This window comes from Pseudorasbora parva, chromosome 4, assembly GCF_024679245.1.
Source record: "Pseudorasbora parva isolate DD20220531a chromosome 4, ASM2467924v1, whole genome shotgun sequence".
NCBI lineage: Eukaryota > Metazoa > Chordata > Actinopteri > Cypriniformes > Gobionidae > Pseudorasbora > Pseudorasbora parva.
In genome coordinates, this window is record NC_090175.1 from 41,610,018 (window position 1) to 41,626,323 (window position 16,306).

Sequence of the window (16,306 nt, forward strand, 5' to 3'; positions counted from 1 at the left end):
GGGGGCAGCAGAGCAGAGGGACTAGATATAGATTTAAAGCCAGATCTGAGCACCTGTGTTTTTAGCTGAAACTTGTAGTTTTTGCACTTGTAGTGCAATGAGGGCTTCCTTTTTCTTTGTCTCTGGAAGTCACAGTGTCATCCTTGACATGATATGGCATGCTGACTTGGTTGTTATTGCCACTCCCCAGTGGTATAAATATGTGCAAGGTCAGCCAAGAGGAAATAGACTTTATTTAATGTTTTCTTTGTAAATAGGGTGACATAAGGTGAAGTGAGAGGAATATATTTCATGATTGATTGCCCTTTAAATATCAGCAGAAAATCAAATGTTAATAGTTGCCACAAGGGTAGTTGTCATTTTGAATGTTTTCATTTGCATCATAATCATGCATCTCAGTGGATATGATCGAGCTTCAAGCAAATAAAAACGCTCCTCTTAAACATAAGCCTACATACAGAATATAAACCACTTACACATACCATTTATGGTAGTTTTTAATTATTTTAATTTTTGAATGATACTTATTACAATATGTATTGTTCCAGAATTACTCAATTATTTGTGAGGGTCTGTCATCCCACTTTATTTTAACACAAGATGCTTTTTGTTCTGGACACTTGCGCTTTTGTGCTGATGGATCATGATTATTAATCATGACACTGTTATGGCATCACACGAACCATGTCAAATAATAGTTTATGTCCATGATGTATGGGGATCTGGATATTATCAGGAATTTTTATGTGGTAACTTGGAGGAGTTTTTCTTGGAAAAAATGATTTATGTACCGTAGGCTATATATCAAATTTACTTAGAAATTATGTAATGTTGACACTTTGCAAATTGCTTCTGGCTGCAGAATCGTCTGCATTGAAAGTACACAAAAATAAAGTGAATTTTAAAACTTTTTTTATCAGAATAATATAAAAGAGGTCACACTGTACAATAACCGTAAGTCATGTGTTCGTAGGGCATTCATAAGCACTGTATAAACTCAAGCCGACACATTAAACATGTTTTAAGGGGCGCATATGACAGTATCCTCAATGCCTCACTGGACATGAAAAATATGATAAATAGTCATAAATTAAGCCTGTGTCCACAAAACTTTTACAGTGCTTTTGAATGCTAATAATTCATAATTCAAACTCCTCCAGTACAGGGTGGATGCACAGTGCAATAATAAAAGGGTTTAAGGTGTGTGTGTTTTAGTTCCTCAGTCACACCACAGACTGAGAAGCATGGCGCTGATCCTCTGAGTAACGCCTGAATTGTTCCCCTAGCAACGGCTCCAGGCCCTCAGCTGAGTGGTAAGAGCGCGCCCGAACAGCACACCCGATGACTCCACCCACCACAGCCACAACAAGCACCACGGCAACAATCGCGATGGTGATGATCTCTGAAATAGTGTATGACCGAGCTGGGGACGGAGAAAGAGAGATTTTTTTGATTACATGTAACTCACCACAAATGTATACAGGTGAACTAGATTTTTTTAAATGTACAAATGTGGCGGCTGCCATTGCTCTCATGTTGGTTTGCTAAAGGCCCGTAAAGAAACTGTATGTAAGAAATGTATTTCAACGAATCATAAAATGGTCCTGATATGTCACTAGACACTAAGAAATCATGTTAATTTCAAATACAAATATCACTGACAACAGTAGTCTGGCCAGGATATTATCATTTAAAAGTTGTTGTTGCAGCCCTCAACTTATATTGATGTTGACATGTTGTGTTTTGGCCTGAAGCTCCGCCCTCCCCCTATCGCCCAATCATGAAGTCAGTTGTGTTTCTGCATCCGCTCAGCTCTGCTCTAGTTACCACAGCTGGAGCTACAAACGCTCCTGCTGGTTCCTGCAGCCTATCTGGCAACCTCGAGTCGGGGAAGGAGGAGAGGGAATAGTGATTGCAGTACCAGTTTTGGTCACAATCTTAAATACACTTTCTTTAAACCAGTGTGACATAGTTTAAATTGAGTCTCCATTAGGACCCCAAACAATCCCATTGACTTTTAGTGAGTACTCTCTTTACTGTAATTCCTACATTATCTAAACGTATTTTAATGGGTGCAGATTTAGTATGAATTTATGTGACGTGGTTTGTACAGAAATGCATGATTTATGGGGGGGGAAAGTGGTACATAAGCAGGTTGTACTCTACAAATCGCATGAACAAGATCAAACAAATTCATAGTTTATCGTTAAAATAGAATTGGCTGTGTTGACAAAATCACGCTATGATACATGTTGTTTGAACTGTTATAATGACCATTAAAGGAATAATTCACCAAAAATGGAAATGATCCCATAATTTTCTCACCCTCAAGCCATCCTAGGTGTATATAACCTTCTTTCAGCCAAACACAATCTGAGTTATATTAAAAAATATCCTGGCTGGCTCTTTCAAGCTTTGTAATAGCAATGAATAATGGTTCATGATGGTTTTGAAACTCCAAAAAGTGCGTCCATCCGTCATGAAAGTGAATTAATAAATGCCTTCTGAAACGAAGCGACGGTTTTTGTAAGGAAAAATGTGTACATTTAAAACTTTATAACTATAATCACTGGCTTCTGACAGCCGTTCGCACATTCACGAGAGAGTCATGTGGTTTTTGCGAGAGGTGTCTATTCTAACTAAGATAATTCTAAATAATACGTCCTACTTAGGTTTAGAGGTAACTCTGTTGCTGGAACTCAGCTCTCTCGTGAACGGCCGTTGCCAGAAGCCAGTGATTATAGTTTATAAAGTTTTAAATATGGATATGCTTTTTGACCTTCAAAAACTCTGGCACTATAACTATTTACAATCATAGTAAAGTCATATACACATCAGGGTAAATCATGGAATCATTTCCTTTTTTGAGTGAACTATTCCTTAAATGTCTATTGTAGTTAGCTTACTGTACGTACTAGCATATTTCAAATTAATAATGTTTTTGTAAAACTATGCCTAGTAAAACTATTAACTGTATAGATGACTCAATTTGCCATGACACAGGTGGAAGAAGCAGATGAACATTTATTTTGCCTAATGGACTGAGCACAGCAAATTTAGGGTTTTTAATTATTTTAATTTTAAAATAGTTTAAACATTATCCCTTAAACAAGTAATGTGCACCACAAGATACATACTCTTTAGTCTCTTGTAGGAAGCATTATTATCATACTTAAGTCTCTTTTGAGTATGTGGGTCACATGACTTGGTGCTGGACATTCTGAGTACTTAAAAGTATAATTAAAAGTATTTTACTTTGCTTATAGATGTTTATTCTTTTGATTGAGTAGCCTATATTTTTTCACATAGTTTTACACACCTACTGTTTTATAAAGAATACAGAAAAGAAAACAGATATGATCCTAGTTCTGAGAATCTAAATTTTACTGTAGGCTAGTCCACTGGTGGTGCACATAGGAATTTACTTAAAATCTATTTTACTCTTTCCCCATCATTGTTTATAATTTTCTGGCTATCCATGTTTTTACTGTTTACAGTAGGCTATTACACATCTCTGTAAAAAGAACAGATTCTCCGGATCAAAACACAGGTAAAGAAGAAGCAGAAGCAAGTCATAGAAGATTGTAGCATGTAACAGTATAACGCGATCATCAAAAATGTAACAGCATATACATTCAAAACTGCATAACGTTACCGTATTAAATGTCAAACCAATCAAGAGGTATAGGACCATGAAGCTATGTTGGTGTTGATGGCAGATGGACTCGTTCTACTCCATCTGTGTTTTGATCATCATTCTGAATTTGATCCGGATGTTGTTTTTGCCAAAAATTTGATTATCTTAGCCTTTTCTTTAAAATGTTGATAAAAAAGAATGCACAAAGACATAAAACAAATTTAAATAGAAAGAGTTAATGTAGAGTTAAAGGTATATTTCAAGTTATTACCTAAATAGGAAGTATAGTAGTATACTTAAAGTGCAAAAATTATATACTGTTAAGGCTCTCATGAATCAAGTATGTCTGTATGCGTGTGTGTATGTATCTATGCCTCTTTTTTTTTTTGTATGTCTTGTTGTTGGGCCTAGAGCCTGTAATAAAGTTTATATATATATATATAGGCATACTGTATAAATAGTAAACTATATAAGTATGATGAAAACTTACGAATATACTTTCAGTAAAACTACTGAAAGTATATTTTAAAGTGTACTTTCATAAACAAAAAAATGTGCTACAAGTATTTGACTATAGTTAACTGTTAGTACACTAAAAAAATTGGGTTGTTTGAATGGATCCATTTACTAGGGTTCAAACAACCCAATTTCTGGGTTTGTCCATTTCCAATCCAGCTTGGGTTGTTTTTAACCCAGCATTTTTTAGAGTGTATACCTATAAGTTCACTTGTAGTAAAGTTGCAGTAAAAACAAAAACATTTTTGCAAACTACAAGTTTACTGCTGTTACACATATAGTGTACTTAAAAGTGTATTTTATACACTAAAAGGTGGGACAATTTAGTCTCAGGTAGTATTAAAACTTGTAAGTGTACTTCTAGTACATTTATGCTACTTGAGCTTTTCTTAAGTATACTTGTCATACTTGAAGTATATTTTTTTTTTGTAAGGGCTTTTAAAATGAGTCATGATGATGTACTGCCATTATACTGAATTCACCCAACCAGTTAAAGGTGCAGTGTGTGAATTTTAGCAGCATCTAGTGGTGAGGTTGTCAGTTGCAATCACACACCACTCACCCCTCCCTTTCGAAGCACATAGAGAAGCTACAGTGGCTGACACAAAACAAAAATGTCATCGTCTGAGACAGCAGAGTGTGACTATTGCTTTGTAGAGCAGTTTGTCCGTTTAGGGCTATTGTAGAAACATGGCGAGGCAAAAAGGCAACTTCACTGTTGCCCGCAGTGTACAGTGTAGGGGACCCGCAGTGTATGTAGATAGAAATAACTCATTCTAAGGTAATAAAAACATTACAGTACATTAAATATGATCTTAATACACAACTAAAACAGTTATGTATATTATAGATGCATTTCTATCAATAGATCCTCATAAATACTACACACTGAAACTTTAAATTATATACTTTTGTGTTGCACACATAGACTGTAAGAAGAAAAATTAGCAAATGAAGACAATTTTCTTTTTTGAGTGAACTATTGTAACCTATCTTATCCACTTTAGGTTATATTAAAAAGCTTTCTGGAAATTAAAGTTCACATGGTTTATGGATTTATTATGGATTGTTTTTTGCTGTGTGTGCTAACACTAGTCACTCACTTGGCCACTGAACCTCATAGGTGTAGCCCAGGTTGTCTGGGGCGGTAACAAACATTTCAGCATTTCTGATTGGTGGCCAGAACGGGACCATGTTGAACTCCCTGTTGTGACCAATTGGAGCATTTTCCTCAGGATAGAGCACTGTTCCTGCTGTATACAAACAGAGAACAGTGGTTAGGATGCAGCTGAAACATGAAACACTTTTTGGTTATGTATTTATGTATGTATGTATGTATTTTACCAGCAGTGTGCCTCTGAAGCCATTCATCAAAGATGGCATCAGTGAATGTGTGAAGCAGGACAAAGATGGGGTCATTTGGTGACAGGTGAGTTTGTCCACCTGTGCCATTTAGAAACAAATGAGCCAGGTTGTGCAGACTCCTCACTACTGGGTCATAGTTTCCCTGTGGAGCACTGTAACCTGGTGACACAAGAGAACTGTTAAAAGTAATTTCTTTGAAATGCTGCAAAGAGTTTATGCAAGTGGTTGTTTGCTTGGTGTACCAGTCTCTTTGTCTGGTGGCTCCAGACATATTTCAAAGACGTTTTATTTGTTAAATACTATTATCTGCAGCTATGTGTGTATCATACCCTCAATAGTGTTCCTGAAGCTCTGAGACGAAGTTGAGTAATATGGTGGTGTGTCAAAAGTGTTCAGCTCTAGACAGTCAACGACATCCTGTGGTTCTGGTAATCGCTGGACCATGGGCCGAGCCACATTACCAGCAGGGTTTCTTCTGATTGGACTTGACTCCGTATCTGAATACACACCAGGCAGAGAAGGTACATTTTGAAAAATTCTGATGAAATTTGAAGGTCATTTTGTTTTGTTAAAATCTATTTGTTTGAAAATGCATAAAAAGTAACTTTTTGTGCTCTAGCAGTTAATAAACAACAGACACATGAACAGTATAAACATGACTGCACAAAATGGCGACTTCACTGTAAGGGGACCCGCGGTGTATGTAGATTGAAATGGCTCATTCTAAGGAAATAAAAACATGGAACTGCATGCCTCTTGCAGAAGAACATTGCAGCTGGAACTACTTTGTTTATGTATATGGCAAGTCACGCAGGGACTGTGCTCCTCCGCAGCGGTTCCTACCAGACTGGTCTGAAATAGTCCCAATATAAACACTTATAATAATGATTCAGGGTAAGACAAAAACACAGTTTGGAAAATGGATTCATGTTGTACATTCTCATTATATATTTTTTATAAATCTTGCAGAACAGTGGCTTTAAACACACGCTGACTTGAAAACGACTCTTCAATATGGGCATGTTTTTAAATTCTGAATCAAAATTCTTTTGAAATTTTTGGGGGTATAAAGTTAAAAATCTATTGGTGATACAACTGCCCTAAAATTATAATAAAGAAAAAAAAAAATATATATATAATTAAGGTTCTTAAAGGTGCACTATGCAACTTTTCCGTCTGCTAGAGGGTGCCTATTCAAAACAAAGGCGTAGTTTGATAAAGTTTGAGCCAAGTTTGAGCGCAGAATCTTGGGACATGTGGTCTTCACCTCACAGCCGGTGGAAAAAAATCGGGATAGGATTCATGACAGAAATAATGTTGATGGATGCTGTTATTAACGTTACTGTAGTATGAAGCAGAGCAGGACCGAGTGTTGAGGGAGCTGCAAGGCCGCTGGGGCGATTGTTAATGAGATGAACAACACCTCACGAGCAGCGGGACTTTTATTATGACGGGAAACAGTCACCCGCGCTATTCCCGCTTTTCAGGTCATGAAAAGCAGGTAACGCAGCTCTGTTTATAATATTAGATACATTTAAGTGTGTTGAAAATTATGTTATGACGTTACTCTGTGCCTTCGCTCGGCGGCTGCTGTGACACTTGTTCACACTGCTAAGAGTAAAGTGCTTCTGCAGAATAAAGCCGGAAACCGGGGGTAACGCAGATATGACACAATTGACAGGCGGCTCCCTCAGACGTCCCGGCTCCTTGGTTAAAATAGCAATTTTCTTAAAATGTACAAATAGTTGGAAACATTAAGGATATTGTAAGTACTCAACTGAACAAAATATATAACACTGGCCTAGTGGTTTTTGGATATTTTACTGCAAAAATACTACATAGTGCACCTTTAAGTGTCGCAGATTGTATACAGAAAAATATTTTAATAAAGATGCTTAACTGCAAATTTAACTACAGTAAATGGTCCAGGCGACGAGGAGTAAAATTGGTGGCCAGATATTTAAACAATGAAAATGACCACTTAAAGACCACCATGGCTGCATGTGTGACAAGGTCAATAAGTCTCTTAAATATCAAATAACCTTTTGCAAGATTTGTTCAGGCTGTAAAATGTAATGTGGTGCAACTCTCCCAAAACAAAATTATGTTTATAAATTATTAATTAATATTTGAAAAAATACTTTTATCTTGGAAAATATGTTTATATAAAACATAATTTTTAAAGAAAATAATCGTTAGGATTCACATATATTCAAGGTAAAAGCAAAATATGTTATTACTTTTTACTTGATAGTTGCACCACAACATATTTAGAGTCATTTGGGTTAAAGTGTTCATTTAAAAAAAAAAAATTCTAAATCACATAAAAAGATATTTTGTTTTATTAATTTAGAAGCTTGGCAAAGAAAGAAAGAAAGAAAGAAAGAAAGAAAGAAAGAAAGAAAGAAAGAAAGAAAGAAAGAAAGAAAGAAAGAAAGAAAGAAAGAAAGAAAGAAAGAAAGAAAGAAAGAAAGAAAGAAAGAAAGAAAATTCATTGTGATCTGTCATTTATCTTTGACCTATGAGCCAAATCTCTTCATGAATTCCCACAGACTGTGAGAAAGAAGCATCATAAGATTGAATATTATACTATTCAGTTTGTCTTCAATCGTGAGTCATGTACTTGCAAATACTATCACATGATTCTAATCGTTTTGGCCATATAAGGTTTGATCTTTTTTTGAGCTCTCGAAATGCCTCGAAGGATTAGTTCAAACAGCATGTGAGCAGTCTTAGGTCTTGGAATGTGTGTGTGTGTGTGCGCGTGTGCGCGCGCGCGTGTGTGTGTGTGTGTGTGTGTGTGTGTGTGTGTGTGTGTGTGTGTGTGTGTGTGTTTCTGTTGCAGATGGTCTCCAATGTCTCACACTCCCCCACACTCTCACAGATCTCCCACCGGGGAGAGGACACACAATTAAACGTGTGTTTCGGCGGTATTCTGTGTATATGTGTTTGTGCGATGATTGTGTTACTGGTATGTTGTGCGAGTGTGTCGTACTGTTGCAGATGGTCCCCAGTGTCTCATACTCCTCCACACTCTCACAGATGACTCTCCACTGAGAGAACACAGAGTTGGAACTGATGCCATTGGTGTCAAAGCTGCTTCTGGCTCCCAGCAGGTCATCAGTGCAGATATCACACTCGTTGCCTCCTATAGCAAAGTTCCAGTATGGAAGGGCAAACGACGGGTCCCCAAGCATGTCCTGTACACACACACACACACACACACACACACACACACACACACACACACAAACCACATGCATTAGCTGATCCTTCTATCAATAGGGAATAGTTGGTATTTCTGCTCACTGCACAAGATAATAAGACTTGTCAAATTGATTTTTCTGGAGTAAAGCATAAATCTACAAGAACAAGAAAAATGTACAAATGAGGTAAAAAGATTAAATTTAATTCAAGATGTATTCTCTGAAAACAAGGCTTGTTAGTTTGCATAGTTTTTAGTTCTCACAAAAAATTTGTTCTGGGATATTTCGATATTTTTACTGGAAAAAAAATACTGATTATAGATTATATTATTTGAAAATGTTTTTTTTGCAGTCCTACAAAACTAAAGTATAGATGCCAATTTTTGCCACATAAAAAATAAGCCATTGTAAAGTCATTATGCAAGTCATAATTATCATAAAAGTAAAAATATTTTTTTTCTTCTTATGTGGCAAAAATGGGCATGTATACTTAAGTTTTTTTTTTTTTTCTCTCTCTATACACTCAAAATTGCTGGGTCAAATTAAAAGACAAATTAAAAAACGAAGAATTTTTAATTGAATGGTTGGGTTGTTTTCCCAAATTTGTGTTAAAACAACCCAAAACATGTTCGAGTTGTTATATCATTTAAAGTATCATTTTTCATCATTTTTGTTTGTTTGTTGTCTTTGAAAACATTTTTAAAAATAATTTTAATGTGGTTTAATTATGACCTTTTTATGACATCATGCACCAAGGCATAACTTTTTTATGAGGCATAATTGGCCTTCCATTCTAATGGGAAGATTCATCCAAAAATGCCATGAATTATTCACTTTCATGTCTTTCCAAACCAATATGACTGACTTTCATCCACTGAATACAAATAAAATGTAAAATAATTTTTAAAGAATGTATTCTTTGCACTTTTCTGCTTCAATCTTTCAGGTTTTAAAGAGAATATCAAACCATTATAAAAGTGGCCCAAACATATTCTCTGTTTCCCTGTTCCAAGTTTCTGAAGTCATACCATAGCGTTGTATAATAAATCACCAAAAGCAGCTGTATGATTTCAGGAAACATAGATACAGGGCACGAGTCATTTTAACTACTTTTATGAGTCCTTTTTGAAACTTGAAAGAGCCAGATCCAGTACACATTCATTATATTTAGTTTTGGAACGATGTGACATTATTTAATAGGTCTTTTTTTATATTTCCTGCTGTATAAATGCCATTTTTATGATTTGTGTCACCTGCATGTCTCTCTCCAGTTGCAACAGGTGGTACCGGTGCCAAGTGACAAATCCTGGTCCTTCATGAGAGAAATCCACACCTCCGAAACTCTGCTGCCCTGGACCCATGTAAGTCTTACTGACAGAATAGTAGTGGGTCCAGACAAAGTAATTATAGATGGTGATGTTCTCAAATTGAACACTTGCTCCATCAGGCCCGAAAATCTCCTGATAGCGGCGGGTGCAGATGACAAGGTCAGGGTGGACGGTTCTTTTAGCCTGGTCCAAAGCGTTTACAAAGGCTCTTTTCTCATCTGTGGACATCTGCATGACGTTACGTCGCACTGGGAACACAAACAGACTCAGGTGAGAAAGCAAGCGCAGCATACAAACGTCATGTACTTCATGTGCAGCGTGAACATGTGCAGGCTATTTAAAGGGTTAGTTCACCAAAAAATGAAATTGATGTAATTAATGACTCGCCCTAATGTCGTTCCACATCCATAAGACCTTCGTTCATCATCAGAACACATTTTAAGATATTTTATATTTAGACCGAGAAAGTATCTAAGTGCATGCACACTATTCTGTCCATGTCCAGAAAGGGAATAAAAACATCATCAAAGTAGTCCATATGTGACATCAGTTAGTTAATTAAAATCTCTTGAAGCATCGAAAATACATTTTGGTCCAAAAATAACAAAAACTAAGACTTTATTCAGCATTGTCTTCTCTTCCGTGTTTGTTTTCAACCTCAAATAAAGATTCAAACGGTTATGAATCAGCGGATTGATTCATGATTCAGATCGCGTGTCAAACTGCTGCAATCACATGACCGAATCCTGAATCAATCCACTGATTCATGACCGTTTGAATCTTTGAGGTTTGAAAACAAACGAGGAAGAGAAGAGGATGCTGAATAAAGTCATAGTTTCTGATGTCACATATGGACTACTTTTATGTTTTTATTTTTATATTGTGCATACTTGGATACGCTCTCAGACTAAATATAAAATATCTTAAACTGTGTTCTGATGATGAACGGAGGTCTTACGGGTGTGGAACGACATTAGGGTGAGTCATTAATGACATAAATTCATTTTTTGGTGAACTAACCCTTTAAGCATGTGGATGTTTTTCCTCACCCACGGTGACCCTTTGATCACAGTTTGGCCCTGTCAGACCATGTCGGCATCGCCCACAGTTAAATCCACTGAAGTTCCCGTTGCATTGGCATGTTCTGTTAAAGAACCGCAGTGGCCATCGTTCTCTATCATCCCGCCCATCGTGAGGATACTGAGGCCCGTGTGGGCGGCGGTCAGCAGTAATTGACACACATTGACCTCTGCCTGTACTGGATCCGCACTCATCATTGGGCAGTCCAGCAGGTGATGGGCAGCAGGTGCCACTCTGCAAACCTTCTGGTGTCACACACTGACGTGGGAACTGAGCGTGCGTCAGCACAACGCACATTAGCACTAAACACACACTCTTCCACATCCTGGAAAGACAAATATAGAGCCGCATGCATTATGCTTAAAGGACAGTACACCCAAAAATGAAAATTTTGTCCTCAGTTATTAAACCTCTTACCATTACAAACCTAAATGACTTTCTTTATTCTATGGAACACAGCAGATGTTGAACAAGAGTCATACAACATGAAGGTGAGTCAATTACTTTAGGTGAATTAAATATTCCTTTAGGTAAAACAGCATAGATTGTGCAAGTTAAGTTATTTATACTGCAAAAAAATGCTTTTCTTACTTAGTATTTTTGTCTTGTTTCTAGTCCAAACATCTAAAAATTCTTAAAACAAGAAGTATTTACTAGACAAGCAAAAGTAATTGTCTTGTTTTGGGGAAAAATAACTCAAAATTAAGAGAGTTTTTGCTTAAAATAAGCAAAATAATCTTAAAACAGCATTATTTTGCTCACCCCACTGGCAGATTATTTAGCTTATTTTAAGCAAAAACTCTCTTAATTTTGAGTATTCTTTTCCCAAAACAAGACAATAATTTCTCGTCTAGAACTCTTGTCTGGTAAATGTTTCTTAATGTAAGTATTTTTAGAAATTTTGACCAGAATCAAGACAAAAATACTAAATAAGAAAAGCATTTTTTTAACATGGCCGATATCTTTTGATCATCAAAAAACTGCAGTGCTTTTCAAATCTCCATGAAGCTAGTACTAGTACAATTTATTTCAATGGTCCACTTTAGACAATCTATTTACTAACTTTGCAACTACATGTCAACTTACTCGCATTAGAGTATTAGTAGACTGTTAGGTTAGGGTTAAGGGTGAGTAGAATAAGTCGACATGTAGTTGCAAAGTTTCTTATAGTTAGGGACTGGTAAAATAAAGTTAGCTAAGCAAAGAGCCTACAAATATTGAGGGTTGAGATGTAGTTGTAAACTTATAGTTAGGAGGATAGAATGTCTAAAGCGGACCATCGTTAAAAAGTGTTACTAAAAATCTTTTTTTATTATTCTTTTTTTTTTACAAAATTTTTTTTCTTAATCAGTATTTTTGTCTTATTTTCCAAGAAAAGTACAGTACCTAAACAAATTAACAGGATAAATGTTAAAGCAAAATTGTATGAGAATTTAAGAATTGCTTTCATAAAAATATATATTTAGACTTTTTGAGCTCATTATTTTTTCTTAACCTGCTGGATTTGTTCTCTCTCCTTGTTTTTAGCATAAACCTTACAAAATGTCATTTAATCTATATTTTTATTATTTATTTTGCAGTTAAATTGGATATATTACATGTCATAAAGCGTTATGGTTTTGCTTCAGGAAAAAAAAAAGACTAACCCACTCATCTGCAAAAGAAATGGCACCTTATATACCAAGTGCTTTTGATATCAGTGCAAAAATATTCAGAGTAACATCCATTCTTACTGCAGAAGATCTGAAAAAATGTAAGAAATGTATTACCCTGTCAGAGCGAAACAATGGAAAGCAACAGTTGATTTCTTTTTTTCTCTCTCCCTCTTTCAGTTTTAGTTTTTTTGATGTAGGCTTGCAGTTGTATAACAGCCTTAGAAGTTCTAGACTGTTCAAACTTTACAACCTCAAACTGTCTAACTTGCTGACTAGTTATGTCCTAAGAGTAAACCCCCACATACTGTAGATTGCGTTAATGCTTCTTAAAAAATAAAATAAATGATTTCCTTTATCGATTTGTCATCTCGACTCTTATGATGGCAAAAGAACCTGACAATAAATCACATGCATTTAACTCACCCTGTGATTCTCATCATTAATTCGGAACTGATTTATTAAACAACAATTCATCCGTGTCATGCCCTAGTGGGCCACAATGTCAGTTTTCAACCAGTGCAGTGATTTAAAGAGTAAAAAAAGATAAATGTACCTTATATCATCCGTTTTCTTTTCTGCCCCACTCTTTCTCTCTCACGCTAGTGCCCTCCTGTGCTGCCCCCTGGCCAACTCTTTTATACTTACACCCCTCCTGACTGCACTCATCTCTCTGATCCCTCCATCCCGTGATCAGCAGTCAGTAGAGGGAGGGAGGGAGAAAAGGGGGAGAAAGGGTAAAGACATTCTACAACTTTCTTACCTCTTCAATGAATGTGGCTCTTCATTTGCGTATATATTGACATTTTCAAACTCTGATATCGTGGTCTTTGCTTTCATAACAGGCAAAAAAGTGGACTGAAACACACCATTTATGTAAGAAGAGACATGTCTTATGTCTGTTACGATAGGGTTGTGCAGGAAAGATAGGAAGACATAACATTTTAATCGTTTTTAATTTTGGACACTTTCAAAGTAAAACATTTGAATTAGTACATATGCCAAACTAACACAAGTTTTCTATGGAATTGGACATACATTTACAAGTGAATGGAAATGGTTTAATGCAATAAACTGATGTAAATTGTTCTGAACTATTGTTCAGCTTCATAGACAAATTAAGAGAAAATCAGAAAAAGTACCTATTGTATCAATTTCAGTTTACTCTACTTTTTTTGTCTTGTTTTTCGAGTAAAAATATCTGTCCAAAAATACCAAATGTCCTAAACCAAGATAAATATACTTGAGAGGCATAAAATGATAAGGCTTGATTTTTAGAAAATAAATATTAAATTAGTTGTTTTTTTCATCTCACCCCATGGGCAAATTGTTTTTAGATGTTTTGAACAAGAAAAAAAACGAAATTCTAAATATATTCTCTGAAAACAAGTCTTAATATTTTATGCCGTTTTGCTTTTCTATTAAATGTATTTTTTTCTCCCAGAATATAGATATTTTAGCTGAGAAACCAGCCCAAAAATATATACTTTTTATCAGTGTGTGTACATGCAATAGCCATATGTTATTAAATCATGTACTCTTTACTCGCTGCAAAAACAAATTCTCTTAATATTTTTGTCTTGTTTTTCAGGACAAATATCAAATTATTTCTCAGCTCAAGATACATTTACTTGAGAAGGAAAATGACATGGGATATTAAGTCTTGTTTTCTGAAAAAAATCTATCAAAATTAGGCACATCTATGTTTAAAACAAGAACGCAGGCAATAGGGTCATAAAAGTTAATTGACGGATTTCTATATCATTTTGCTTCTCAAATAAATGTATCCTGACTTAAGCATGTTTAGAAATTTGTACTGGAAGACAAGACAAAAATGAAGAAAAGTTGATAATTTTTTTGCTGTGCAAATAATAGGTCATTCTACTGTACGGTGTATAACACAGGTGTGGCTTTTGCTGTCAAGGTTAACCAGACCGTTCAATACACTTAGACACACACACATGTTCATACAGTCAGACACTCAATCATTTACACACACACACACTTGCATCTACTCCTTAAGGTCAGCAATGCTAAACAGCAGAGGTTCTGGGGTCGCAGGATGAATTCTTGTCTATAGAGTCCAGTGGGATCGTTGTCATAGCAACGTCCTCTTGCTGGACCTGCGAGTACTCTGGAAGGTCGTCTACAGCAGTTCTGTAAGCACAATCAATCAGTCACAATGCAATTGTGTGTGTGGGGGGGAGGGGGGTTGTTGGGGGGGCTCACATTTAGGACAAGTATATGTGTGTAGTGGTTGTATACTCACAGTTCATCGATTGGAATGGTGGTATCTGTGTTGTTTGCGTCACATTCTATACCCCTCTGTCCTCCTGAACACAGGTTCTTTGGGGCCACACTGCTGTTAACAAATGTATAGGAATATTTAAAGTAGTTTTTAGATAAAACTATAAAATAAATGGGGCCTTGATGACCCTTATGAAAAAGAAGTATACTTCAAGTTAATTTTATAAAGTATAATTAAATGTGCAGTGTGTAGTATTTATGATGATATATTGACAAACATGCAATATAACTGTTTTCAGTTGTGTATAAAGATCTTACATAATAAAAAACAAACTTAGAATGAGCCATTTCTATGTACATACATCACAGTTCCCATTACAGTGAAGTCGACATTTTGCAAGTCACAACCTCACCACTACATGCCACTAAAATTTACAAAGTGCACCATATACTTTATGAGGTAAGTATATTAATATAAATGTACTTGTACTATTTCAATACTGCTTGGGACTAAATTGGCCCACTTTTTAGTATATAAAAGTATATGTTTAAATGTACTACAAATGCAACAGTCTAAACTTTTAGTGCACAAACTACGTTTCTCATACTGCATCTTATAAGTATAGGCTATTTGGTTTACTATTTTAATATTTTTAGTATTTTTTTTTTAGTTTATTAAATTACTCTTTAAAGTATACTCTCAGTAACCTGCTAGTTTAGTATTTTTATACTGCAAGTATACTTATATAGTGAACTTATTACACGGCTCTGTTAAATACTTGATTCTGATTGGTCAATCGTGCATTCCAGCGGTATGTTATTTAAAGTTTTAAATATGGATATTTTTCTTACACAAACGCATCTATTTGAATCAGAAGGCTCTATTAACCCATCTGAGCTGTGTGCTGTGTGGAGCATGTTATTTGACGAACAGTTGCATTTTTTATGGACTTTTTAAAAACAGAAACGGCTACAATTACTGCTGGGATTAATGTTAGCCTGGACTTTTTAAATATAACTCCGATTGTATTTGTCTGAAAGATGTCATATACACCTATAATGACTTGAGGGTGAGTAAATCTCAAAACTTGAGGGTTTGGTTTCATTTTTGGGTGAACTAACCCTTTCAGCATTCATTTTTAACATTTAGCAGCAATAGATAAAGGCTTAAAGCAGTTTGGAACTGTTTTTCTTCGCGGAAGCTTTGCGTAAGAGCTAATAAAATACTTAATCTCAAGACAATATGTTGTGTCTAATTTATTTGAGACTAGTAGT

At 35.6% G+C, this 16,306-nt stretch overlaps 2 protein-coding genes across 2 annotated transcripts in view; both read right to left on the bottom strand.

The window, feature by feature from the left end:
• Positions 1–263: 263 nt before the first annotated feature.
• Positions 264–13,442, bottom strand: tyrp1b (tyrosinase-related protein 1b). The gene is made up of 8 exons (XM_067442772.1): positions 13,341–13,442; positions 11,102–11,457; positions 9,978–10,300; positions 8,514–8,718; positions 5,848–6,015; positions 5,498–5,677; positions 5,257–5,406; positions 264–1,423 (listed from the first exon to the last, which is right to left on the bottom strand). The coding sequence occupies exons 2-8, from the start codon at positions 11,454–11,456 to the stop codon at positions 1,224–1,226; spliced, it is 1,581 nt and encodes a 526-aa protein (XP_067298873.1). The 5' UTR covers position 11,457; positions 13,341–13,442; the 3' UTR covers positions 264–1,223.
• A 1,365-nt stretch (positions 13,443–14,807) lies between these two features.
• Positions 14,808–16,306, bottom strand: part of si:dkeyp-118a3.2 (nuclear autoantigenic sperm protein) — a 12,726-nt gene continuing 11,227 nt past the window's right edge. Inside the window, exons 6-7 of the mRNA XM_067442504.1 lie at positions 15,054–15,146; positions 14,808–14,941 (exon numbers count right to left, since the gene is read on the bottom strand). Coding sequence (XP_067298605.1) covers positions 14,818–14,941; positions 15,054–15,146 — 217 coding nt within the window. The 3' untranslated portion in view covers positions 14,808–14,817. The remainder of the gene's footprint in view (positions 14,942–15,053; positions 15,147–16,306) is intronic.